The sequence below is a fragment of the Camelus ferus genome, chromosome 9, assembly GCF_009834535.1.
Source record: "Camelus ferus isolate YT-003-E chromosome 9, BCGSAC_Cfer_1.0, whole genome shotgun sequence".
Classification (NCBI taxonomy): domain Eukaryota; kingdom Metazoa; phylum Chordata; class Mammalia; order Artiodactyla; family Camelidae; genus Camelus; species Camelus ferus.
Genome location: NC_045704.1, coordinates 18,431,501 through 18,456,583, shown reverse-complemented (window position 1 = coordinate 18,456,583; position 25,083 = coordinate 18,431,501). Strand labels below are relative to the sequence as shown.

At 52.8% G+C, this 25,083-nt stretch overlaps 2 protein-coding genes across 6 annotated transcripts; both read right to left on the bottom strand.

Annotated features, from left to right (window-relative positions):
- Positions 1-4,914: 4,914 nt before the first annotated feature.
- DYRK1B (dual specificity tyrosine phosphorylation regulated kinase 1B) lies at positions 4,915-13,333 on the bottom strand. Of its 4 annotated transcripts, XM_032486038.1 has the most exons (12): positions 12,388-12,704; positions 10,957-11,120; positions 9,809-9,928; positions 9,523-9,711; positions 9,005-9,152; positions 7,875-8,161; positions 7,058-7,204; positions 6,836-6,976; positions 6,497-6,532; positions 6,217-6,412; positions 5,751-5,857; positions 4,915-5,655 (listed from the first exon to the last, which is right to left on the bottom strand). In XM_032486038.1, exons 1-12 carry the CDS (start codon positions 12,464-12,466, stop codon positions 5,284-5,286), a joined length of 1,986 nt encoding a protein of 661 aa, XP_032341929.1. In that variant the 5' UTR covers positions 12,467-12,704; the 3' UTR covers positions 4,915-5,283. The 4 variants fall into 4 exon arrangements, with proteins under 4 accessions (XP_032341929.1, XP_032341931.1, XP_032341928.1 ...); XM_032486040.1 differs by lacking the exon at positions 12,388-12,704 and adding an exon at positions 13,178-13,333 and having other exon boundaries at positions 6,217-6,532; XM_032486037.1 differs by having other exon boundaries at positions 6,217-6,532; positions 12,388-12,700.
- Positions 13,334-13,620: 287 nt separating this feature from the next.
- On the bottom strand, positions 13,621-23,961 carry FBL (fibrillarin). 2 transcript variants are annotated; one of them, XM_032486042.1, is made up of 9 exons: positions 23,823-23,961; positions 18,702-18,872; positions 18,510-18,611; positions 18,331-18,425; positions 17,123-17,293; positions 15,989-16,121; positions 14,778-14,890; positions 13,836-13,981; positions 13,621-13,725 (listed from the first exon to the last, which is right to left on the bottom strand). In XM_032486042.1, the coding sequence occupies exons 1-9, from the start codon at positions 23,830-23,832 to the stop codon at positions 13,701-13,703; spliced, it is 966 nt and encodes a 321-aa protein (XP_032341933.1). In that variant the 5' UTR covers positions 23,833-23,961; the 3' UTR covers positions 13,621-13,700. The 2 variants fall into 2 exon arrangements, with proteins under 2 accessions (XP_032341933.1, XP_032341932.1); XM_032486041.1 differs by having other exon boundaries at positions 18,510-18,872.
- Between the last annotated feature and the right edge of the window lie 1,122 nt (positions 23,962-25,083).

The following is a 25,083-nucleotide window of genomic DNA, read 5'->3' as shown; positions in this document are numbered from 1 at the left end:
CCTTGAACTTGCTGTTTTTCCCATCTGGAGAAACATCCTTCCCAAACTATGTGCGGCTGGCTTCCTCCCTTTCTGTCAGGTCCTGCCTCTGTGACCATTTCCTCCAAGATAACTTATTTAATCCCTCCACCTGAAACAGCAGCCCCTGTCACTACCTGGAACAGAAGACGAGTTCTTACCACCTATGTATACATAGGTGGTAAGATATAAATATATATATATATTTAATCATCTGCTTTCCCCATTAGAATGTAAGCTCCACAAGGACAGGGCTATTGAGGGTCTTGTTTACTATTAAAACACCAGCACCTAAAACAGGGCTTGAAACAGTACTCAATCTCTGATGAGTCAAGAAGTAAGTGAATAAAACCCAGAAATCAGTTAGGATATTGGTTCCAAGTAGTAAGCCGCCTAATTCAACCTGGCTTAAATGATTAAAAAAAAAAAAAGATTTACTGGATTCCCTAGTAAGTCCTTCAGGTGAGGCATGATCCAGCACTTCCAACAGTATCACCAAAGGCCTGGTGCTTTTCTGTCTCCACTAGACCTTCCAATAAAATGGCTTCATTCTTGTGGCCACAACACACTTGGGCACATGCTTCGTACTAATTATCATCCCTGCCGTACATTAGGCATTTGCTGTCTGTCAGACCCTGCATGCCGCACAATTCCCCTCTGAGATGAATAGTATTACAATCTCCATTTTCATAATCTCAGAAAGGTGAAGTCACTTATCTAAAATCATACTGCTCAAGTGGGTTAGTAACGCTTTCATTCATCTTACCTCCACTTCTTTAACAATCATGAAAATTTTGATGCTGATGAACATGATCCTGACAACTCCTAATGCACGTTCAGCCCTTACTATGCGTCATGTATCTTGCTAGTTTCATTAACTTTTCTGTGCCCTCGTTTCCTCATACAATGGCAATAATAATAATATTACCACATAGGCTGATTGTGAGGACTAAACGAGCTAGTATGTAAAAATGGTAAGATCTCAAAAAAATATTTGTTCGTTTCAGTCAGCTACTACTGGGTAACAAGTCATCCCCAAAACACAGTGGCTTAAGATCGCAACCACTTCATCTGCTTCGATTCTGTAATGGACCAGGCTCTGTGGAGGAGCTGACTTGGGATGGCTGGTCTGTACGCCATATGGTGTCAGCGGGCAGCTGGGCTGGACTATCCAAGATGGCATCACTCAGGTCTGATTTAGCACATCAGCTAAAATAGTGGAACAGCTGGGGGCTAACTGGACCTCTCTCTTTCCACATCCCTCCACAGTGGGGTGGCTGGACTTCTTTACACAGCAGCCCAGGGCTCCAAGAGAGTAAAAGTACAAGCCGCCAGGCCTTTATGGCCCAGGCCCCCCAATCAGCACAGTGTCACTTCCATGCAGTCTGTCAGTCAAAACAAGTCACAGGCCAGCCCAGACTAAAGGAGAGGCGACTCCACCTCCACAGGAGGAAATGGAAAAGAGTGTGCAGCCTTCTTTGGCAGCAGCTACTTTACTTTCCTGCTAACAGCCTCCCTGCTCGTCTCTCTACTCCAGCCCTAAATCCCCCCAGTCAGTTCCCCACACAACAGCCTGAGGAATCACACATGACCGACCATGCCTCCTTCCACTGCTTAAAATTCTACAACTTCCCACTGCACGTGGGGAAGGACACACAACCCTAATAGGACTTCGTGGTCGGGCCTCTTGCTCACTCTCAGCCTCTAGGTTCCAACTACCACGCACACACTTACCTCTTAATTGGGTTAGTGCCACCTCCTTCACCACTGCAAATCTCACCTCCTAGGGTCCAGATTAGGTTTCTTCAAGCACCCTTATGACACTCTACCTTTCTCTGTATTTTTATATTTGTGTGATAAGCTGACAATCCGAACCTCCACCCTCAAGACTGTGAGCCCCATGGGGATTGGGAAACAATTTTGTTACCTGCTGTGCTCTCAACTCTGAGTGCAAAGTGGAGGCAAGGTGAAATGCCTGCTGAATGTCTGAGAAAACTTGAAGGCAGCCCCTAAAATTCCATGCATGGGGGATGGACAGAGTCCTGAGGATGCTGGGATCAGGATCTGCACTATAAGATCATCCATGTGCTCATTCAAGAGCTACTGAGTCTGTACGACACATCAAGAGCTCTCCTAGGTGTTAGACATAAAGCACAGAGTAGACCAAAGCCTCTTCCCTCATGAAGCTTATGGCTGCTACGGTAGGAGACAGACAATAAACAAGAAAAATAAGTTATATGGCGTGTTAAGTAGTGATATGATTAATGCTAAGGAAAAAGTTAAAGGGAAGACAGATACGAATGTTAGTGGTATAGGTCTATGAGGTGGTCCGGGAAGATCTCAAGCAGAAGGTAACAGCTGAGATTTGTCACCTTGACTATCTGGGAGAAGACTGTTCCAGGTAAAGAGAAAAGCAAGTGCAGAGGCCCCGAGGCCAGTGTGCCTGGAGCTGAGTGAACAGGAGGGGGAGTAGATGATGTCAAGTTAACAGGGAAAGACCGTGCAGGGGCCACGGAGAGGAATGTGGCATATACTTCCTGTGAGATGGAATCACAGGATACTAAGCAGGGGAGGGATATGACCAGATACAGGGGTTCAGTGTCCCTTTGGCTGCATGTGAGGGGCAGACAGTGGGAAGCAAGGAGACCACTGATGGTCTAGGCAGGAGATGAAGGCGGACAGTACCAGGGTGGCAGGAGTGGAGGTGGGAAGAAATGGTCAGGTTCTGAAAATACCTTTGAAGGTGTTTGCTGATGAACCAGATGTGGGTTTAAGACAAAAGAGAGGGGTTAAGGACAACTCCAAAGCTTTTGGTCTGAACATCTACAAGTATGGAGGTGGCATTTACTGAGAAGAATGTGGGAGGAACACGTTTTGAGGAAATGACCAGGAGTTCAATTTGGCCACAGTTACTCAAGATGTCTCTGGATACCCAAGAGGAGATATCACGTAGGCAATCAGTCAACAGAGGACACGTTCTGGGCTAGAAATGGAAATTGGGGAAATATATTTCTATGCTTATCACAAATTCCTTACAGGACCTACATGATCTGACTACTGATGTCTTGAGGCTCATCTTGCACTTTGCTATATCAATGGTACACACACACACCACAAATCCTGAGCCCTCCATTTCCTAGTCATGTGATCTTAGGCAAGTTAGTCAATTTTCTCTATCAGCACTAACATCATTTGCAAAATGTAGATCACACTGGTAGTAGCTTCCTAGGACTGTTCATTCAAAAAAATTTTTATTAAGCATTTTCGATATACCAGGCACTGTTCTACGTGGTGAGATCCCTTTCCCACCCCTTTTCACCTCCCTCTCCCACACAGCGTGTCACCCTGTCAGCTCAGCCTTCAGGAAGTCTTCCCCACCCACACCCATCCTCCCCTCCCATCCAAGATCCCTGCCCTGGTCCATCCCCGACATCTCTTGCCTAGGATCATGCCACAGCTGCCATCCTGGGCTCCCAGACTCTAGTGTCTTTCCATTCAACATAGTCCCAGACGGCAGCACACTGGGCCATACTCCTTCCGGAAAGCCTCCCGAGGCTCCTCACTGCCCTCGGGACAAAGTCCTAATTCCCTAAATGGCCAACAAAATCTCCCATGATCTAATTCACAGAGCACTTTCAGTAAGATTTCCACCAACACCAGATCACCTGCAGTTCATTAACACACAGGGCTGTTGTTTCTCATTGCTGCCCTTGCGCAAGCCATCCCACCGCACCAGCGCCATCCCCAAACATCCCTCCATCTTCAGGTCTCAGCTCAAACAGCTCCCCGCCCCCGCCCCTCCACGAAGGTTTCTTTACCGCCGGCGGACCTCCACGTTCCACGCTGCCTCCGTTAGCGAACACATGCAGGTCCGTAATGGGGCCTTTGCCCGTCTCTCCTACCGACTGGGGCCTCCTTCGAGCTGGACCGAACACAGCGGCTAGTAACGCCCCGGGTGATGGGGTCTCTTCCGGCCTGCCTACGCGCTTAACTCCTGCTCGGTAACCACGAACGCCTAACCCGCACCCTCTCCCGACGCAGCCCAGAAACTCACGTTCCGCGTGCCTTACAGAACTCAGCACTTGCGCAGTCTGGCCAAAGCCACCCAATTACCTCCTTCTCCTCCTCTACAACCCGCCTTAGGCATCCGGGCCCAGGCTGCCTTTGACTGCCGATTGGCTGCTGGAGAACCCGCCCCTAAGCACGCGAGCGAAAAGAATTCTGGCCTTTGTAGTTCCCCAAGGGAAAATTGGAAAAAAGTGAATGCCCCGTAGAAATCCATTTCCCAGGAAGCGCCGCGCCCCAGTGATAGGGGACGGTACCCTTTGAATCTGACGGGGCTTGACTGGTCGATTGGAATTACCATGGAAACAGGCCCACTTACCTGGAACCCTGGGAATATCATTTTGCCCGAGAATCTCAAAACACTTTGTTCGCAATAGTTCTAAATGGGTGAGACCAAAAGTGTCAGGGATAAATTCTGTACCCACTGCCTGCCTGCCATTCCCCGGATGGCACCAATAAGGCCTGCTGCAAGCACTTGGCACCTACCGGATGCCCGGCAAAAGGAGCCATGCCTGTGCAGACTCTGTGGAAGCCCTAGCTTATTAGGGCAGAACCTGTTGTTTCCCAGAGACAGGCCAGAGCTGGGCCTCTACCCTTTCAAGGCCTCAGTTTACCCTAGAAAAGGCAAACTGGCCTAGGATTGTATCCAGGATCTCCCATCTACAGCCCAACCTCCTACAGCCCCATGTCTGCACCAACAGCCACAACTTCCCCAGGGGCGCATCCCACACGACAAAGCTATTCCAACACCCCTTCCACAAACACCATTCCCCACCATGCCTCTGAGGGTTGAGTGAGGGGAGCCGAGGCCCTGCAAACGCTCAGGCGGGCATGTGAGAAAGCTCTTTACTGGGGGGTACAGCAAGGAGGAGCAAGGCCATCTCCCCCTACCTGCCCCCACCCCCTCCTAGGGTCCTGGGGTGAGGGGGCTCTCCCCCCTGCCCACTGGACCACCACTGTCTTTGGTACAATAAATAGAAAACAAGGGGGGAGAGGGGGCCAAGGGTCCAGTCCTTAGCGGGGAGGGTGAGCCTAAACCCCTCTCCTTGACCTCCTGCCCCAGGCCCCAATCAGTGCAGGCCTCACCCACCCCGGCTGGGTAGCAGCAATTCCAGTCAAGGGGAGAGATGAGGATGGGAGCCCAGGGCCCCCAGATGGGGGGGGTATGGCTTCAGGAGGGGCCCCAGGGAGGGGGCAGGGTCATGAGCTGGCTGCCGTGCTCTGGGGTACACCACGGAGGCCCAAGCGAGGCCCCAGAGTGGCAGGGTCATCAGGGGGTGGGAGGGGTGGACGACCTCCTGTCATCCGAGTCCGGAGGGCTGAGGCAGCCGGGTGCTGGGGGGCAGGCGCAGGGTGAGGCGGGGAGCAGTCCGGAGGGCCGCCCACCAGGCTCACATCCATCAGCTCCGGGGGTGGTGGCGAGGTTGGTGATGGGGGGCGACCAAGGCATCGGGGTTGGGGGGGTAACTGGGCCCCAGCCCCTGGCAGTGACGAGGTGGAGGCAGGGGCCTGATGTGTCCTGTGGGGCACATCACCCCCTGCCCAGGGGCGCAGCGGCTGGGAGGATGGGACCTAAAGGAGCAAAGGAACAGTGGGTGATGGAGACCTAGGTCCTGAAGCCTCAGATCCTCCACCACACACCTCCAGAGTCCCCAAGGCCCCATTACCTGGGGGCTGTTCATCTCACAGTCAGTGATGGGAGGCCCAGGGCCCCCACAATATCGGTTGCTATAGCGGTAGGTCCGGTTGTCACTGGAGGAGCCACTGGAGCCTCCTGGAAGTGCCAGGGGAGGAGAGGAGAGGCCTTAGGCAAGGAGAGGTGGAGCTGGGTTTTCAGGTGGTAGAGTCAGGTTCATGCCCCGTTCTGGGCTTTGGGACCAGCGCCCATTTGAAGGATCAGGTCAAAGTTCAGTTTGGGCAGAGTCAGAACCAGTTTTAGCCATCTGAGTCCAAGCTCGGTTTCAGTGATTAGGTTGGGGCCAGTCTGAGCTTGTCTGCCCCACCCATCCTGGAGTTCAGGATCCTGCAGTTTCAAAGCTCTAGGTGAAGGCCCAGTGGCAAGGCCTTCCCAGGTCAGGCCAAACCAGAGCTTCCCCCACCCGTGTTCTACCCTATCTGGCACTGAGCACCCACCAGAGCTGGAGATGGAGCTGGCGGTGCTGGAGGAGGGGCAGGTGTCGAGGGGAGCGGGCGAGGTGGAGGCACTGCTGCCTGCCGGCCCCGTGTTGGTGGCCTCATCAGCCGTGCGGCGGAAGAAGCCGTGCTGCAGAGCCCCCAGTGGGCTGATGCGGGCGGCGGGCTCATACTCCAGCATGCGCAGCACCAGGTCCTGGAAGCGGAGGTAGTCGGCGGGGCTGTGGCCCGGCTCCCCCGCCCGCCGGCCCCCGGGCCCGCCCGTCTGCACGCCCAGCACCTCCTGCAGCCGCCGCGTCCCGGGGCCCTGGTAATCCTGGCAGGGGGAGGTGGGAGGGGGGGCAAGAGAGTGGCCGTCAGTGGGCAGGAGGGGCAGGGAGACACACACGGGGAAACAGAGGCACAAGAGAGAAAGTGGAAAGAGAGAAGCTAAGAAGAGCTGTGGGGTGGGTAGGAGAGATGGGGTGGGCGGGGGAGGAAGGAAAGGACAGATGAGGGGGAGAGGAAGGAAGGGAAAGACACCAGGGGGAGGAAGCAGGGAGGGGGAGGAGGGAGCCCCAAGTGTGAGAGAGTGAGGGGCCACCAGGGTGGGAGGAGCAGCATGGGGCAGGGGCCGCACCTTCCTGAGTTCCTTTGTCCTTCGCAGGGTCCAGCCACCCCCAGGCAGCCGCTCAAAGTACTTTCGAGCCTTGGGTGCCTGGTCCAGCATGGGGGCTGGTGGGATGCCCAGCACCTCCACAATCCGGTTCATCTGGTCCACCTGAAAGCAGGCAGGCAGTCAGGGTCATCAGGCCGGCCAGGCCTCCACCCCCTCCAGCACACCCCCTCCTCGGGAGCACACCTCATTGGAGCCACTGAAGAGGGGCTCTCCAGTGTGCATCTCCACCAGGATGCAGCCCAAGGACCACATGTCAATGGCCAGGTCATAGGGTGTGCCCAGGAGCACCTCGGGCGAACGGTAGAAGCGGCTCTGGATATACTGGTAGATCTGGGGGAGGGGAGAGGGCCACAGTCAGAGGTCCCAGCCTCCCCTACTGGTACCACTGACGCCCCAAAGCTAGGAGAACCAGCCTCCTGCCCCCAAAACGGGATGAGGGGTCGCCAAACCCTGATATTACCAGCACCAGCTTTCCAGGAGCCACTACCACTATCTTATTCATCAGATCCAGGAGTCTCTGATCCTGACGTCCATCCCCAGGCCTGACCTAGAGCCTTACCACCCTCCCTCCCAATCCAGACCCTCTTGAAACCGCTACCAACGTCATCTCAAATACCTGCTCACAGGAAACTGCAAAGCTGAAGAGCCCCGCCCACCTCCACCCCAGCTTTAAGAGCACAGGGTAAACAAAACTGCGACCCTGGGCTCAAAGCTACCTCCCACCTCCCCCCGCCAACAGGCAGCCTCAAAACTGGCCCTGTCCCCTCAAACTTCACTCTTCCCTTTCCTTCGGGCAGTATACTCTGCAGCCCTCTCCTTTACCCCCTTCACCCACTGGCCCCACTCTCCATACTTGCAGACACCCCATCCCAAGCACTAACCCGAAGGCATCAGCCACACCCAGCAATCCCATCCTCGCCAAGCCTCGCCAAACCAGCTGGCCCCGCCTACAGCCCGGCCACACCCACACCACTGGCCCCGCCCCGGGGCTGGGCCGCACCCGCTGGCCGAGCTGGCAGGAGCTGCCAAAGTCCACGATCTTGATGGCGCTGCGTTTGGGATTGCAGAGCAGGATGTTCTCGGGCTTGAGGTCGCAGTGAATGATGCTGAGCTCGGGCGTGGCCAGGAAGAGCAGCGCCGTGCAGAGCTGCTGCGCCAGCTTCCGCGTCAGGTTCAGCGAGACACCGCGGAAGTGCGTGTTGCGCAGGAGGTCGTACAGGTTGTAGGAAAGCAGTTCGAACACCAGGCACAGGTGGTTCCGGAACATGAAGTGCCGTTTCAGGTGCACTGTCGGGAACGGGACAGGAAAGGGCCAAAAGAAAAGAAACTGAGGCTCAGAGAGGGCGAGTGGCGGCCTGGCGTGCACAGTAACAAGGAGAGAGGCGGAAAGCAGATTCTGGTCTCTGCTTCCTGAGCACTGGCCAGACGGTGGTGTGCCCACGTGTACCAGCTGCTGGTCAGGATGTTTTTATATGTCTGTAACTTGATTCACACTGGAATTCAATTCCCTTTTCGACTCTGTCAAACTTTCCATTTGGTGTTGGTGGGTCTTTAACACCCTCCTACACTTATTCATTTAATTTTGTAATATTGTTCTAGTCTCAGTTCTGTTTATTTTTGTGGCACAGGGTACTTGTCTACTTACTGTAAGGATGTATATTTTCCTTTTAAAAGAACCACATTCCTTAAACCCACTTGTTTTTTCTAAGAGGAATCAGTATAGGAAAGAGGAAAAAGACTGGCATAGATGTTAAGAGTGAAGGCTCTGGAGTCTGCTGCCTGGTCAGATTACAGCTCTACTGAGTGAGTACAAACGCTGTGATCTCATGTAAGTTAGCACCAAAATGCCTGTTTCTTCATCTCCAAGCTGTGGGCAATGATGCCCCTTTCCCCATGGGGCTGTGGTAAGGCTTAATTAAACAAGTTAGTTTATGTAAAGTTCTTACTCCAGAGCCTGACCCTTAGTGAGTACTCTGACCAGCATTATCACGCGAATAGGGCAGAAATCGTGAAAGTGGCAGGAGAAATCACTGCTGTCAGGGAGTTACAGACCAAATGCCACCCTGAAGACAGCAGCCCCTCCTGTACTGAGGGGGACCCCTCCCCAAGCAGCTCTGCCGCAGGCCTCACCTATGTAGTACTTCATCTCTGTGTCGTGCTGGTTCATCAGCTCCAGCAAGCGCAGCTCAATCTGGGCCTGGTTCAGGAAGGCCTTTTTGTTCTTGATGATCTTGATGGCCACCAGCTCCTGGGTCTGATGATCGTAGGCTTTCACCACCTGCCGGGGCAGGGTGTGTGGCAAAGTGAGGGGGTGGGGGCGTAGGGAACAGAGCCAGGCACCAGCCTTCTCCCTCCTGCCAAGGAGACCCACCGACATCACCATCAATAATGCCAATCATTCAAAACTGAGTGCTCAAGAAGAGTCAGGCATCAGTGGAAACACTGGACATGAAACAGCTCAACACCCTTATGTGGAGGGTCTGTTATTTGCACTATTTTATAGAAAAGGAAACCAAGGCACAGGGAAACGAAGTGACTGTGCTGGGGTGAGTGGCCCCACGTGGAACTTGAAGCCACTGAATCTCTGGCTGTGTGGGTCAGTATCAGGGGGACTGCGGATCAGGGTTGAGGCGGGGGGCGTTGCGCACCTGGCCAAAGGAGCCTTTGCCAATGAGTGAGTCAATCTCATAGCGCTCCAGCCAGCGCTCGCCACTGCGCACGATGTAGTCATGGTTGTCATCGTCATAACCGTGGTTTAGGACCTTTTTCTCCTTCTTGGTGCTCGAGTCCTGAGGTGGCGCTTGCTGGGCCCGCCGCTTCTTCTTCGCATAGTATACCTGCCCAGCCCGGCCAGGAGATGAGGACTAGTGAGTGACCCGTGCCAATAGCCAGGACCCCTCAGCATCCAGCCTGGGTCCCCCACCCCGTGCCCACCTCATTGATGTGCTTGTAGGTCTTGATGAGGTCCACGGAGAGCTTGCGCAGTGGGGCCGAGGTCGCGTCTCGGAAGGCCAGGGGCAGCCTCCGTGGCAGTAGCCGCACATCAGGCAATACCTGGCGGGGCGATGGGTGGGCACTGAGGACAGGCCTTCACCTCTGACCTCAACGGGGAGAACTATATGGGCGGCTGGCGCATCATTACCCCACACAGTATTGGTTTGGTGACTGACAACCCCACTAGAAGCTCCTCAAGAGCAGAGATTTTCTCTTATTCTTGCTTTATCTCCAGTGCCTGGAGCAGGGCCTGGCACATAGTGGATGTTCATTAGAAATTTGCTAAGTAAATGAAGCAGCGAACTATTTACCCCTGACCTCTCATCCCACACCTTTACTCTTTTCTAAACCTCACTGGGAAAGCTCAGATGGAAAACCTGGGCTCTGATCCTCCCAATCCTTCACCTGAGACCATCCATTCTGGGTATCCCATCTTGAGGGCCCCCATCTTGCTTCACCCTCATCCCCTGGGGCCTTCCCAACCCTTACCCCTCACTCTGTGCATCTTTGCCCAGTTTTTTCACCCTAAGGGTCTTGGATCTGGATCCAGTGCCCTGGATCTCCCACCCCATCCTGCTTCAGGCTCTACAGTTCACAGCCTTAAGTCTCTATCCTTGAAGCTCTTTCCCCTGCACCCCTAGGCCCTGCTGGCTCCAACACCCTTCAGTCTCAATCTTCTTCCCCTTTCACCTCCTCCAGATCTTCCACCCTGGACATTTTTTACTTAGTAAACATATCTTGAGTGTTTACTATGTGCAAGGCACTGTTCTCAGCATTTCCAATTACATTTCACTACTTTGTTTAAACCCCCAACAACCCTGTGAGGTATGTATCATTACAAGCCCCATATGATAGAACGGGAAACTAAAGCATGGAGAACCTAAGTAATACAACCACCCTGCTGATATGTGACCTAGGCTCTCCAAACCCTGACCCTGCCAGTCACTTCTCTATGTCTTCTACTCCCATGGCTCCCTTCATGTGCCCCGGGAGACTGTCTTGGGAAAACATAACATCTTTTTGGCCCGAAGACCCTCTATCCCAGCCTCCCCTACCTCAGGCAGGTAAGGAGCCATCTGAACGCATACCTGCGTGTGCTCCTGGGGCCCCGGGAAGCCAGAGAAGGGACCATGGCCTGGTGGGACGGCCATGGTGGGCTCAGAGGGCCGCAGGGGAGCGAGGCCTGGAGCGGGAGCCCGGCCGGGGGGCGCCTTCTCGCATCCTGCACCTCGGCTGCCACCGCCGCTGAGACCTGAGAGTGGGCAGGAGGTTGGGAACAATACGGAACAAGGGGATATGTGGGACAGGGCCAGGCGGGAAAGAGAGGGACAACAGAGAGAAGGCAGGGCACAGAGGGAGGAGGAAAAGGGTGCGACAGAGTGACAGGTGGCAATGAAGAAGGGAGAAGAGAAAAGAAAGAAGTGGTATAGCAGAGTCCCTCAACAAATGATTACCAAATAAATGAAGTAGGCAGCACAAAGAGAGGAACGTGGAAAAGAGAATGATTGGGAGCCAGGCAGGGATATGGGTCATGATAGGAAAGGACAGAAAGACACCAATAGTAGGGGGGGTGGGGGTGGAGAAGAAAAGAGAAACCGTAGACAGTATACAGAGTAGGGCTCGCTCTTTTGTTCCCATTTCTACTCATGGCCCTCCCCAGGGGCCCCTCCCACTAGATCCTGCCCTCCTATAGTCTTCCTGACCGTCAGGAACTTATGTTACCACAGCAAGGTCCCGCCACTTCAATAGAGACCCTTCCCTGTAGGTCCCCAATCCAGAGAGCTCTGGGATCCCCCTATACCACATGAAAATCTCCTGGGCCCCCTCCAAACCACGGCAGAGTCCACTGCCGGCCCCTAAAACCACATCAGGGTCCTCAGGGACTTCCTGACTACACCAGGGTTATCTGAGGGCCCCTTTAAGAATCTTACCCCTTGGCAGTCTCACCCACCAAGGCGTACCCTTCCCAGGGGACACTCCCCATAGCGTGCCAAGACTTCTTCCCTATAATTTCCTCCCACATCAGGGATTAGCCCACCCATAATTTTCTACACCATATTCCAGTTCCCCCATGCCACGTCAGGGCTCTTCCTATTACTCCAAGGTCCCCCTCCCAATCAAGGACCACTCCTGATGGAAGCAAGGGGAATGCGTCTCTTCCTAGCTTTAGAGTGGATCGTCCTTCTCTTCCTTACTCTGGGTCCTACCCACCCCCTACCCCCGCTCCTCGCAACCAATATTCCTGTCAGGTAACTTTCTCCAGTCACTTCTCTACACCAGGGTCAATCCACAACTGTGCCCATTTCTAGAAGGCCCCCATAGCCGAATTCTCCAAATATCAGAGTTCTCCCTTCCAGAGTATCTACCACACCAAAATCCTCTCCCATGTCAATTCTTTTCTTCTATGCCAAGCCTTGCCACTCCACGACCCCTCCTCTCGGAGCTCACCTCCTTCCCCAACAACCTCTTCCCCAGGTCCTCCCACACCAGGACCCTCTCTCCCAGACCCCTCCCCCTACCCGGGTCAGGGCTGGCGCGGGGCCCACGGGGGGCCTGGGCGCGGTGGGGCCCCCAGTGTGGTGGGCGAGCGGCCAGCATGGCGACGGTGGCGGCAGTGAGGAGACGGCCGCCTGTCCCGGCCCAGCCGGCCCGGCAAACCAGCGGCGGGGAGGGCAAGCGGGACAGGCGGCCCGGTGGGTGACAACAGCAGCCGCTGCCGCCGGGGGGCGGGGAGAGGAGGGAACAAGGGTCAGCTCAGGGCACGCGGGGGAAGGGGAAAGCAGGTGGACGGGGGAGGGGCAGGTTAACCCTCACCCAGCCAGCCCCGCCCCACAGAGCCACCCGCCCCTGGGGACCCCGGCGTCCCGCCCCCCACCCTGCGGGCCCGCCCCGGCCAGCGAAGCCCAGTCGGGCGGGGTGGGACTGAGCTTGGCAGTCCACACCTACCATGGCAACAACCGTGCCATTGGCCTCTGCTGCCAAGAGCTCGACCAATCACAGTCCAGGACAGCTGTTGCTAGGCGACGACGATGCGGCCGGCGGAGCCAAGCCCAAACAAAGGGCGGGAGAGGGGCCCCACTACCCCCTCTCAGCCTCCCTCCCAAGACTGCTCCCTCGGGCTTGGCCTCTTCCAGGAATCCGACTATGAATAGCCAGGCAAGGCCTGCACCTGCCTGACAACCCCTCCTCTCCTCCCTCGGCCTCGTGCTAAGTCTTGCAGCGACGCGGGCAGGGCGGGTCCCGTACTGTCCCCCTCACAACGACCGCGTGCGGCCCCGACCATCCGACCAACCGTTGCCACGTCGTTACCTGAGGGCGTGGGCAAGGGAACTCAAACTGCTCGGGAAGCCCGAGCTCAGACCTGCTCACTGGCTGAAGGTATCCGGCGGACGCGGCGAGCCAGGGCCCCGATTACCCAGTAATGCAACCAGCAAAATGGCGACCACAACAAACCGGCCCCCCCCACCCCCGGCTCCGCCTCCGCCCCCGCCCCCCCAGCTGCTTCCCCTCACGTGATCCAGGGCAACACTCTGCGCCTGCGCCCAGAGGAGCTTACCGGGATCCAAGCGCAGTGAGCTACCAACCCCGCCCAAGCGCCAAAATCCACGTTACGGCTGCGCAGGAGGGAGCTAAGAAAGGAGCATGCGCTGTGTGACTGGATGCCGATGCCCGCCCCCACCACCGCGCACGTTGATCAAGGGCGCATGCGCCCTGTTAATACAGGTCGCCAAGGAATCAGGGGCAAACCGAGCGACTGATGAGTCTTTTAATAGAAAAACAACACGTGTAACAGTAGCAACACAATCTCTCGGGATCCAGATGGTGCTGGGCTTCAGTTCTTCACCCTGGGGGGTGGCCTGTGGGAGGAAAAGAGATGAGCAGACTCAGCTTGTCACCACTTTGGGGCACTCGTAACAAGTGCTGACTTCGGCGGTTCTAGGTTCAGGGGACAGAGATCTCTGCTCACCTGTACACACCCACGACCACAGCGTGGTCTCTCTCGTATGGCTCTAGGGTCAACTGCTCCTGAGGCTTCATGTTCTCCTGTTGCATCTTTTTCACTTCAGAGGCAAACACGGCCTCGGCAGATGCTGTGGAGTCTATGCAGTTGGCCTGCAGAAGAGACGATTTAAGTCTGCAGCAAGGCCTTGGGCTGCTTTCCCTTTTTTGTGCTCTTTTAAACCAGTAGAATTTGTTTTTATTGGAGACTCAGGCTTTGGAAATGTAGGGAAAGACTTTGTTAGAGAAGTTTTCAATTTGGTTTGGGTTTGGAACAGGAAGCCCTATTTATCTAAAAGCCAGTGTTTAAGTTTTACACTCTAGTTTTTTTTTTCCCCCTACTTCCTCTCCTTTAACAATAGCAGTAATGCAGCTGAGAATACTAAAGTGCAGCAAAAGGCTAAGGAATGGTGAATCAAGTTGAAGCGTACACTGGAGAGGTCTCTGTATTTCAAAATAAAATGTTTTAAAAAATTTACCTACCATTTATCTGGTATTTATACCAGGCTCTGTTCTAAACACTTTATATGTTGAGAAATTTAGTCCTTATATCAATAGTAAAAGACAAAGAGCTAATGCTGCTATTTCACATGTGAAGAAAGAGGCACATAGGTATAGTAACTTGCTCAAAGCCACACAGCAAGCTGGAATTCAAATTCAGATACTCAAGAGTCAGTGATCACGTACTTAACCACTACAGTTTACTGCCTCTTTAAATCGTAAGCTTTTTCATTTTGCAGACATTTTTCATTATGTGCTATTTCATTGGGTGGCTCTATAAGCTGGGTAGGGACAGAGGCTGAGAATAGACTGATGGCATTAGGTGGTGAAGGCCCCCTTATTTTCACAGGCTGCTTGGCAGTTAGAGAAGATACCGCCGCCCCATCTTAGGCTCCTCCAAGCCCCATACCTTAATGGAAATCACAAAGTGCCCTCCATTACGTAGGAAGGTGTGGGCATTCAAGGCTACAATCCGGGTCTGGTCTGGCTGGGCCACATCGGCAAAGATCACGTCTACCATCGCTAGGGAGACAAAAGTGGAGGTTAAAAGCTGGATGGACCAGATCTTCCCAGCTCCTCCCATGGGGCCTGTGCCCCATCACCAGCAGGTTCCTGGCAGAGTCTTCCCTGCCACCAGTCTCACTCCTCCCCCCCAGATACCCCACCCTCCACAGTGCCCCCAAGATGGATCCAAAACCCACAGTCACACCATTCATTCATTCTTCTTGTAAACCATGTTGCCACCTACTCTGTGGCCAGCCCCAGGCTGGGCGTAGGGGACACAGAGACGAGTCAGACCCGGACCCTGCCCTCGAGATGCTCCGGGTCTGGGGGGGAGACAGACACGTCATCAAAAAGGCAAGTAAAGGTGAGCACTTACAGGCAAGAGCGTCTGCAGGACTGGCAAATGAAAACACACTGCAGGACAAAGGGTATGGTTTGAATGCACAGGGGAAAAAACACTCACAGAAAGGAAAACCAGGGGAATAAAAAGTAATAGTTTTAAGACAGTGTGATTAAAAAACAAAACAAAAAAAGAAAACCTTAAAAAAACAAAAAGATGGTGCAATGAAAACTGATTTCTTTTTTTAAAAATTGGGGAAAGCCGACATCAAACTTTTCATCAGTTATCTCTAGGGGTGGTTTATAAGGTGCTCCATTTTTTACATTATGCTTCTGAATTAAAAAAAAATACAATGTTATTAATATTCACAATGGGCCCCCCTGGGCCAGGCCAAACTCAGCTGGCACTCTCTGGGTTCTGCTCTCACCAGACAATGATGATGACCTCTGAAGGGGGCTTTTATACATAAGCCAGGGGCAGTGTAAAAGGTACCATGTTGTAGACAGAGGCAGGAAGTACAGGGGTGCCGAATGGGAGGGACAGGAGATCGGAGGAAAGAAGGCCAGCCCTTCAAGGGTGCCAGATACCCAAGACCCTAAAGCGGGACCGCCACCTCCACGATCTCACCTGGATCCCCCCACCCTTTTCATTCGGACAGACTCAAGAGGCCTGTTCATCCACTCCAGTTCCATCCGTATCAGGGCTCTGGAGGCCTCTTCCAGGAAACCTGGAGTGGCCTGTCCTACCTCACCTGGGCCAACCCCTAGACCCCTCACCGATAAGCATGCGGTATTTGTGTGGGTGCCGGGCATCTTCAATGACAGGAATAATGTTGGTCCTCTTCTTGGCCAAGTTAATGAGGTCACGGCCAGAACGGTGGGAGAACTCAACTGCATAGACCAGACCATCCTAGAATAAATCAAGTAAGATTAACAGTGATACTAGTTCTCATGTATGGAGTGCCTACTTTGGGCCTATATGTTGCAAGAATCTCTTCAAATCCCCAAATCCAAACCTTACCATTTAATCCCCAAATCCAAACCCTACCATTATTTCACAGATGAATAAACTGAGGTCGAGAGATGTGAAATCACTGGCCAAGGGTCATTCAATCCTGCTTTGTCTGATCTGAGAGCCCAAGCCCCTAATTAAAACCAGGAAGCTAGGGCACAGAGATGATGTCGTAACAGTTAAGAATATTTGCAGTGGGCCAGGAACTGTTCTAGGCACTTTAAAGGATGCAACTCATTTATCTTCACAATGACCCTATTTTACACAAGGGTAAACTGAGACTGACAGGTTAAGTTACTTGCTGAAAGGGGAGAGGATACAGCTCATGGTAGAACACATGCTTAGCATGCACAAGGTCCTGGGTTCAACCCCCAGTATGCCCTCTAAACACAAATAAATAAATAAACCCAATAACCTACCCTCAATTAAAAAAAAAGTAACTTGCTGAAAGCCAACTTCACTGTTACAAGCCTGTACCACAGCCCACAGTTTTTAACCACTGAATTACACAGCCTGTAGTTGCATGCTGAGTGAGTCATGAAGTGGGACGCACAGGCGCCCTCTCAACAGGGAGCCTGTCCAGCCAGACAGAAACGCAGGCCCAGAAACTGACTTGGACACCAAAGACCAGATTTGAGGGGTATCAATTTTTAAAGAGGGCAACCAAATCAAATAGTCTGGGTATCTACATTCTCAGCTCTGGGCCCCTCTAACACTGGTCGTCCTGATGCCCAAGCTCCTTCCTTCCAGGCCGAGAACTCAGGAGTGAGGCTGAATGAAGCTTTGGAGACCACGTAGTACATGCACAGGCACTCTGACCGGGAAGGGCCTGGCTCCAGGCTGGCAGAGGAGCTGGCCTTTCCCTCCCTCCCGCCTCTTCCCCATCTCTGTTCACTCACCGGGCCTACGATGTCAGAGACGTGGGAGACGGTGGTGCCCGAGGCAGCCCCGAGGTAGAGCACCTTGGCCCCAGGCTTGATGTGGATCTGGTCCACGCCGCCCAGGATTGCTGCCGCCAGCTTGGAACGGAAGGGGTTCCAGGCACGGTACTCAATTTTGTCATCTCCCTCCTGGGCCGGGAGAGATGGGGATGGAAGTCAATGCAAGGCTTCTCTGCAAGACCCCGCTGCTCTGAACTCTAGGGCCCTTTACAAGGGATTGGGTGCCTGAGCATCGTGCAAGAAATGAACACGGGTGCATATGAGTGACCACGGCAGGCGCAGGGCCTGTCCACTCATGGAGGTTCCTAACTCAGGGAGAAGGGGCAGCGACAGACAATAAACAGAGACAACGATGCCCCAGGTAATGGCAAGACTTATGCATTCATTTAACAAACACTGACTGTGCCAGCAAATACTGTGCACCAGTCCCCAGGCATAGGCACCAGGGAAACCAGCAAGTGAGACTCATGCCCTCAAGGAGGCTAAGCTGAACTGACCGTCGAACACATATGGCACAGTGGCCAGGAACAGGTGCTAAGGAGGAAGACCTGAAGTATGGGGAGCAGGGCCAGGGCAGGTGAAAACGAGAAGGGGTGGCCAGGGAAGCACCAAGGAGACCTCTGAAGCAGACCTGACAGTGAGGGCCATTCAAGTTAGCGTTCCAGGCACAGGAAAGCCAGCAAGGCCCTGAGGCAGGAGTGTGTCTGGCCACACAGAAAATGTCATGGCATAAGAGGGCAGGGGATAGACAGGGTGGTGCAGGGTGGCCTTGTAACAAGACAAGGTGACACTTGACCAGAGATGCTGATGATGACAAGGAACCAGCCACACCCAGAGCTGGGAGGAGTGCGTTCCAGGCAGAGGGAACAGCAAGGCTGTCGGTGTGTCTGGAAGACAGCTGGTTAGGGGGCAGTGGGAGGAGACAGTGGGGAGGGAGGGCAAGAATGTGTAGGGCCTTCCAGGCCACCCTGAGGACTTGGGACTTTAACCTGAAGCCCGTGGGACATCACGGAAGGTGTCTGAGGAGGGGAGCACACAATCTGACCTATGGATTAAGATGAGCCCTGGCTGTCACATGCAGGATGCACGCTGGGAGCAGAAAACCAGACAGCCGGTTATACCATCAGCTGGGGCCCTGGTGGCTAGGCCAGGGGCCCGGGCCTCACCGAAATGGAGACTCTCTTCTCTCCATAAACTGATTCTCCAGGGACCAGATTCTTGGTAACCAGTGCATCTTCCTTTCCTCGACAAATGAAGACACCTGGGTGAGAGGATCAGGGAAAGGGTGAAGACTCCGGGCCACCTCCCACCCCAACCTCAGCGGGTGCCCGCCTCCCTCACTCACCCTCGTGGCGATGAGGCTCCACCATCACATTCTTCCCGGACTGGTTTCCCTTTTTTCCTCCCCGACCACGACCCCGGTTGCCACCAGACTGGAACCCGCCGCCTGCAAGGCAGAGATGCAATGAGAGACGGCGACCCCACAGCTCCTCCCTCCCCGCCTGGCAAGTCCAGGAAAAGCTTCCTCTTCTGTCACCTCTTCCTCCTCCTCCTCCTCCTCGTCCACGGCCCCTGAAGCCTCCGCCTCGACCTCGGCCCCCGCCAAAGCCTCCTCGGCCTCCGCCAAAGCCTCCACGGCCTCCACCGCGACCGCCACGGTCACCAAAGCCACCTCTGCCACCGAAGCCGCCCCCACGGGGGCTGAAACCTGCAGTGGAAACAGAAACAGGAATCAGGGCCACGAAGCTTGAGAAGTTATCCCCACACCGAGGAATCGCACTCAGGAAAGAAAGTGGAGAAACGTGCACATCTGGGCACCGGGAGAGCTGCTCACAACCGTCCTGAGCAGCAGGAAGTTCAGAACTAACCTAAATGTCCATCGGCAGCATGACGGACAAATGAAACAGGGACTATTCACCACCAGCAATGCCAAGGCTCAGCGGTTACACACAACAGACAGATAAATCTTAAATCTTAGCCTCATGTGAAGAGGAAAAGCAAGTCCTAGAAAACCACTATCCAACACAATATCCGTTTTTATAAAGTCCAGCAACAGCTAAAATTAAACAAGGCCATGCTGTGTTGACATGTGGTCACTGACGCTCCCCTCCCCCTAGAAACAGGCAAGGGAATGACAGATGCAAAACACGGTACTGGGCTTCGGGAGGAAGAAACCACGGGGTCAGGATGGGAAGAACACAGGTGGATGTAGATTACTGTCAGTACTTTGCTTTTCTCAGCTGGACAGCAGAGTCATAGAATTCCTTCTATTTTCAATACTAATTAGTCTAGAGAAGAGTGTCCACTGTGTGAGTACATGGACTGTGGCAGTAGGGTTCCCCACACCCTGGAAATATCTTCATGGCCTCCCCCTCCTGACCCTGTGTCTGGGAGGAAAGCGCCAACCCCAAGAGGGGAGGCGACTGGCATCACGTCCTTCCTGCTAACTGATCTCTCTGTTTCTAAGCCTGCGCAAGTCTCTCCCAGCTTGGTGGGGGAAAACAAGCAAAAACCCAAATTGTCCTTGATGAATGGGCAGCAGTTCATAAGCAGTTTAGGACTTGTCAGTAAGATGGAAAGTTTAAAGGAAAAAAAAAGAAAAGAAAAAAACAAATTCAGAGAGACTTTGTTTTCATCACTTCAGGATAGAACATTGTTTACTTCACTGGGTACAAAACAATGTCTGAAGCAGACATAATTGTCCTGTGGCTAGTGGATTCAGTATTTGACTTTTCTGTAACAGCTTCCAAAGCCCTGCAGTACTTCCAGAAAAATCACGAATTATAAAACACTAGTCAATATGAAAATTAGTGATGCTTTAAAATGATCTCACTTGATGTAAACTATTTAGTAATAAACTTGCTGAAGATTTTGCTAAGGTGAGTTATATTAACACTCTGAAAACTTCATGCTTCTTAATGGTGTTAAAGATGAAAACGTAGAACTTTTAATAGCTAGTTTTAATTTAGTTGTTAAAATTAAGTTTCAAAACTCTTACACCAAGAGTTATTTACCTCGAGTCTCCTACTCCCTCTACTGCCCACATTGCAGCTAGTGATTGATTTTTCCAAACAGCCAATCAGTTAAAAAAAAAAAAAAGAGTTCGAGATTTGCAGATACACACTATTATATATAAAATATGAGGGTGTAGCTCAGTGATAGAGTGAGTGCTTAGAATGCACGAGGTCCCGGGTTCAATCCCCCGTACCTCCAATCAATAAACCTAATTACCTTTCCCCCAAAACAAAGAAACAAAGAATTTAAAAAATAGATAAACAAGTTTCTACTGCATAGCACACAGAACTATATTCAACATCTTGTCGTAACCTATAATGAATGAAAAAGAATATTAAAAGGAATATATGCATGTATATGTGTGACTGAAACATAATGCTGTACACCAGAAATTAACATAACATTGTGAACTGACTATACATCAATTAAAAAAAAAACCCATACTGTAGAAATAAAGTTAAAAAAAAAAAAAAAAAAGCCAACCAGACCTCATCACTCCCCTGCCCAAATCCCTTTGATGGTCTTCCACCACATTCTAAATGAAATCAAAACTCCCTTCTCTGGCTTCCAAAGACTAAATCAGTGGTTCTCACCCTTCCCCCATTTGTTACCTAGAGACTCTGATGTAATTGTCTGGGGTGGGGGCATGGGTCTTTGTAAAGGTCCCCAGGTGACTCTAATGAGCAGCCCAAACTGACAACCATTTGGGCTCAGCTTTTGCTGGCTTTTCTGACCTCACTCTATGCTGGGCCCCCGGCACTTTCCCCAAGGTCAAACTCACGCTCCAACTTTTAAACCCTGAACATCTACTGTCCCCCTGCCTGAGTCCTGATGACGTTTCCTTGACTCACTGACTCCACTGCACTCAGGTCTCTGATCAAATGCTCCTTCCCTAAAAGGGCCTTCTCAGGCTACCTGCCCTTTACCCTGTTTTCTTTTTCTTCCTATCAATTATCACACATGGCATTTAAAAAATTATTCCTGCCTGCCTCCCGGACCAGAATCATGCTCCAGGATGCGTGTTCTGGTCATCACTGCATCCCCAGCATCCTGCACAGCACTGGTACAAAGTATGGGCTCAATGAATATTAAATGAGCTGTCTGCGGATGACTCTTAAATCCCTGGGTTGTGCCTCATGAAGGAAGCACCCTCTCTGTTCATTCAGGAAGAAGGTGATTGGATGGTGACCAGAGCCCTGGTCCCTCCCCTCAAGCAGCTCCCATATCAAATACAGGCAGATGGCCACGCCTTTCATGACCCCAGAGAGGAGGGAAGGTTGGTTGGAGTCTTGAAAAGTTCATCTGTGAGATGGAGGTATGGAAATCACAGGGTGTCCACCTCATAGAGTTGTAAAGATTAAATGATTTAATTCACACAAAGCACTTCGCTTAACACACTGCCAGGCACGCAGTTTGAATATACTATTTAAACTCAAAGGAAGGAGTCCCTTCTCCTTCCTACTTAGGGGAGAAACTACTAGGGTCCAAGAGACCGTCGACCCAGGCCTGATGGACCAGAGACCCGGAAAGTGCGGGCACCACCTGGGGCACTGGAGGCTGGAGGGTAAGCGCTCCATCTCAGATACTCAAAACATCTTAACATTTCAGGTCCTGGGGCTCTTAGAAAAATGCACTGAGAGTACCCACTCCTCAGAAAAACACAAATTCACATATATGTTTCTAGAAGCTGTGGGTGGAGGGTCCACAGACCCCCAGATTTAAACTGCTCTCTTCCCACAGCCTTCCTCATCTCAGAAATGGCAACTCCTTGCTCCCAGTTACATGGGCCAAAACCCTTAGTTCTCCTTGGCGCCTCCTCTCACATCCACATACAAGCTGTTGCCCACACCTTCAAAAGATATCCCCCAACTGCAGCAGTGTGTCAGCCAGGCACACTGCCACCACCCTGGTCCAGTCTGCATCGCTTCCCAGCAGATTACAACAAGCTGCCCACTGATGTGTCTGCTTCCACTCCCGTTCCCCTTGAGTCTTCTACACATAGAAACAAGGAGGATCCTTTTTAAACCTATCAGTCCATTGTGACCAAAATCTTTGCTGAAGAGCTGCCTCTGACAACTTCTCCAGCTTCATGTACTAACTCAGTGAGGGAGGGGTTGGGAGGAAGATGCATCCCCCATTCCTGGGCCGATCAGACCACAGGATGCCTGTGGGCCTGCCAGGGTCTCAGTGGGAGACACACTGCTTGGTACTTCCCACTCCACTTCACCGGCTGATCCCCAAACACTGAAGAGAAAGGGAACTTGGGAAGAGGGCACCTATCCACTAATCCCCTCCTCCCCTGCCCCCAGAGAACTCCTTCTCTCCAAAGGCTGAGGGGGGGGGGAAGAGGAAGGAAAAAGAAAATCTGCATTAGGAAACAGAGTCTTTTGGTCATGGTGAAAGATTTCCCCAACTCCAGCGGAGCAAGTTGGCAGGAGGAGCGAGGCCTGATTTAGGAAGAGCTGAGACGCCAGGGAGAAGGACCTTTATTTTGTTCCCCTTGAGAAGAAAGACAGCAATTAGAGCCAATACTGTATGTTAAACACTGTGCCGAATGCGACGTAACTGACATAACAGTGTGTAAGTTTAAGGTGTACAACCTGTTGACATGACACACATCATATATCGCAAAAAGATTACCACCACGTGCTATTTTTTTCCTAACATGATCTCACTAAATTACAACTGGGCGCTATTTTACTGATGAGATAACTGAGGCTTAGAGAGGTAAAGCCGCTTGCCCAAGGTCACATAGTAAGTTAAGCAGAGTTAAGATCCAAACTTTGAACTGTCGGCTGTCAAAGACAGAACTCTCATCATTCTATCACGAGTGAGGTGGGGTGGGTTCATCAGAATCTCGAGTAAAATCTGAATGAATAAAACCACTCCTACCCTGTGACTACCTCCCTCCCCCACCCCACAATAATCCTATACCGGACTTGAGAAATGCATTCTCACCTCTCACTGCGAGTTGACCATCACTAGGCGCAGGATCTCCACTCCATTCTCAGGACCCGCCCCTCTCGGGAGAGTAGAGAGAGGGAAAGTGGGCCAGAGAGGGCCACACACTATCAAGCCAGGAGTACTCATCCATGCCGGCCCTCTCCAAGAGGCTGGGTTTGGGGCCAAGGGTACTGCAGTAGTGGCGGCGACAGGGGAGCATTCAGGGTCCTCCCAGACTCACCTACTGGACCCAAGATCAGCGACTCTCCGCCTCGGAACCAGGACAAATCCCCGAACACCATGCCCAGAGATCTAAGACCCCAGATGTGGATCCTCGACTGCCACCCCAGCCCAATACCCAAGACCTCAATGACGACCTCAGTGTCACCTCGGCCCCAGTTCAGTACCCCTCTACCCCCACCCCCAATCCCACGCCAAACACTCTCGATTCACGACCGTGACCTCCGAAAAGTCAGTCACAAACCTTCAAACCAGGAACCCAAACCCTGGGCTCAGGTTCGATCACAGAGCGGAACCAAGTCCCTCCACCCCAACAAGAGACCGGAACCGAGACCCCCTCCCCACAAGAGACTGGAACGTCTGCCCTCAGACCAAGACTCCGCCCCTCCATTCTAGCCTGGCACCCGGATCCCCGCCAGGACCCAGTCCCCTGACCCCCGACCCCAACCCCGGCCTGCACCTGGCTTCATAGCAAGCGCGGAGCTGCACGGCTCAGGAAATCGGTGGCTTCCTCCGCTCCACGCGTCCCGGGCTTACGCACGTGGAAAAGAGCGCACGCGCGCGGCGACGTACGGTGCAATACGCCACCACGCAGCCCCACCCCTCGGAGCCGCAGCCCCACCCCTCGGAGCCGCAGCCCCGCCCGGAGCCTGGTGCGCGCGCTGTGGGCGGGGATTCCCGAACCTCTCAGGGCACCGCCCCCTGGGCGGCCCATGGTGCTGTCTTTACCTGTGTAGCGAACCCAACCCTAAACGCTCTTCCCACTTCCCCTTCATCGGTGCGAGCACTCCAGCAATCAGGGCTCATCCTCAGACCTTGGCACGGACTGTACCCTCTGATCCTTTTGTCTGTTCCTTGTTAACTCCCTAAAGTTCCCTCTACACCCAAAAGCCTTCCCTAATCCATTTCCACCCTCAAGAACAAGGGCCAACTCCCTAATCCATTTCCACCCTCAAGAACAAGGGCCACCCTCAAGAACAATATGAACTGGACTCCTATTCATACATTCGAAAAGCATTTATTGTGTGCCTGAATGTACTAGGCACTGTTCCAGGCGCAGGGAATACAGCAGGAAACAAGACAGACAAATTCCTACCCTTCTGGAACTCATCTTCTAGTGGGGGAAACAGACACCAAACAAGTTAGTAAAACCATGTCGAATGATAGGCAATAAGTGCTTTGGAGAAAATAACAGCAGGGAAGGGGGATAAGGACTGGTGTGTGTGTGTGGGGGGGCGTTTTCTATGGGGTGGTCATGGAACGCATCCAGTGACTTTTAATTTTTTTTTTCTTTTTGGGGGGAGGTAATTAGGTTTGTTTATTTATTTATTTTAATGGAAGTACTAGGGATTGAACCCCGGACCTTGTGCATGCTAAACACGCAGCCTACCACTGAGCTATAACCTCCCCCACATCCAGTGATTTTGGAGCAAAGAGCTAAAGGAGGTGAGGAGTGAGGCATGCTCCCATCTGAGGGAAGAGAGTTCCAGGCAGCCAGGATTGCAGGTGCAAAGGCCCTGAGGCAGGGAAGGTAAGGAGGGTTGCAGAAGCAGTGAGGTGTGTGGTTGGGGCAGAGGGAGCAGGGGAGAGTAGGAGGAGATGAGGGCAGGGAGGTTAACAAGGCAAATTCTGTGGGGCCTAGGGGTGAGAGCTTTGGCATTTACTCTGAGTGAGATGGAGGGTCCTGAACAGAGAAGAGATATCTGACATGCAGTCACTCT

Coding starts and splice junctions, on each gene's coding strand:
- DYRK1B (XM_032486037.1), bottom strand. CDS start 12,466: ATGCTGGCCGCTCGCCCACCACACTGGGGGCCCCACCGCGCCCAGGCC. Junction 8,162..9,004: donor AGAGATGAAGTACTACATAG/GTGAGGCCTGCG, acceptor CGTTCCCGACAG/TGCACCTGAAACGGCACTTC. Junction 5,858..6,216: donor CAGCTCCATCTCCAGCTCTG/GTGGGTGCTCAG, acceptor TGGCACTTCCAG/GAGGCTCCAGTGGCTCCTCC.
- FBL (XM_032486041.1), bottom strand. Junction 18,426..18,509: donor GGAGCCTCATCGCCACGAGG/GTGAGTGAGGGA, acceptor CCTCTCACCCAG/GTGTCTTCATTTGTCGAGGA. Junction 13,982..14,777: donor ACTTTGTGATTTCCATTAAG/GTATGGGGCTTG, acceptor TCTCTTCTGCAG/GCCAACTGCATAGACTCCAC.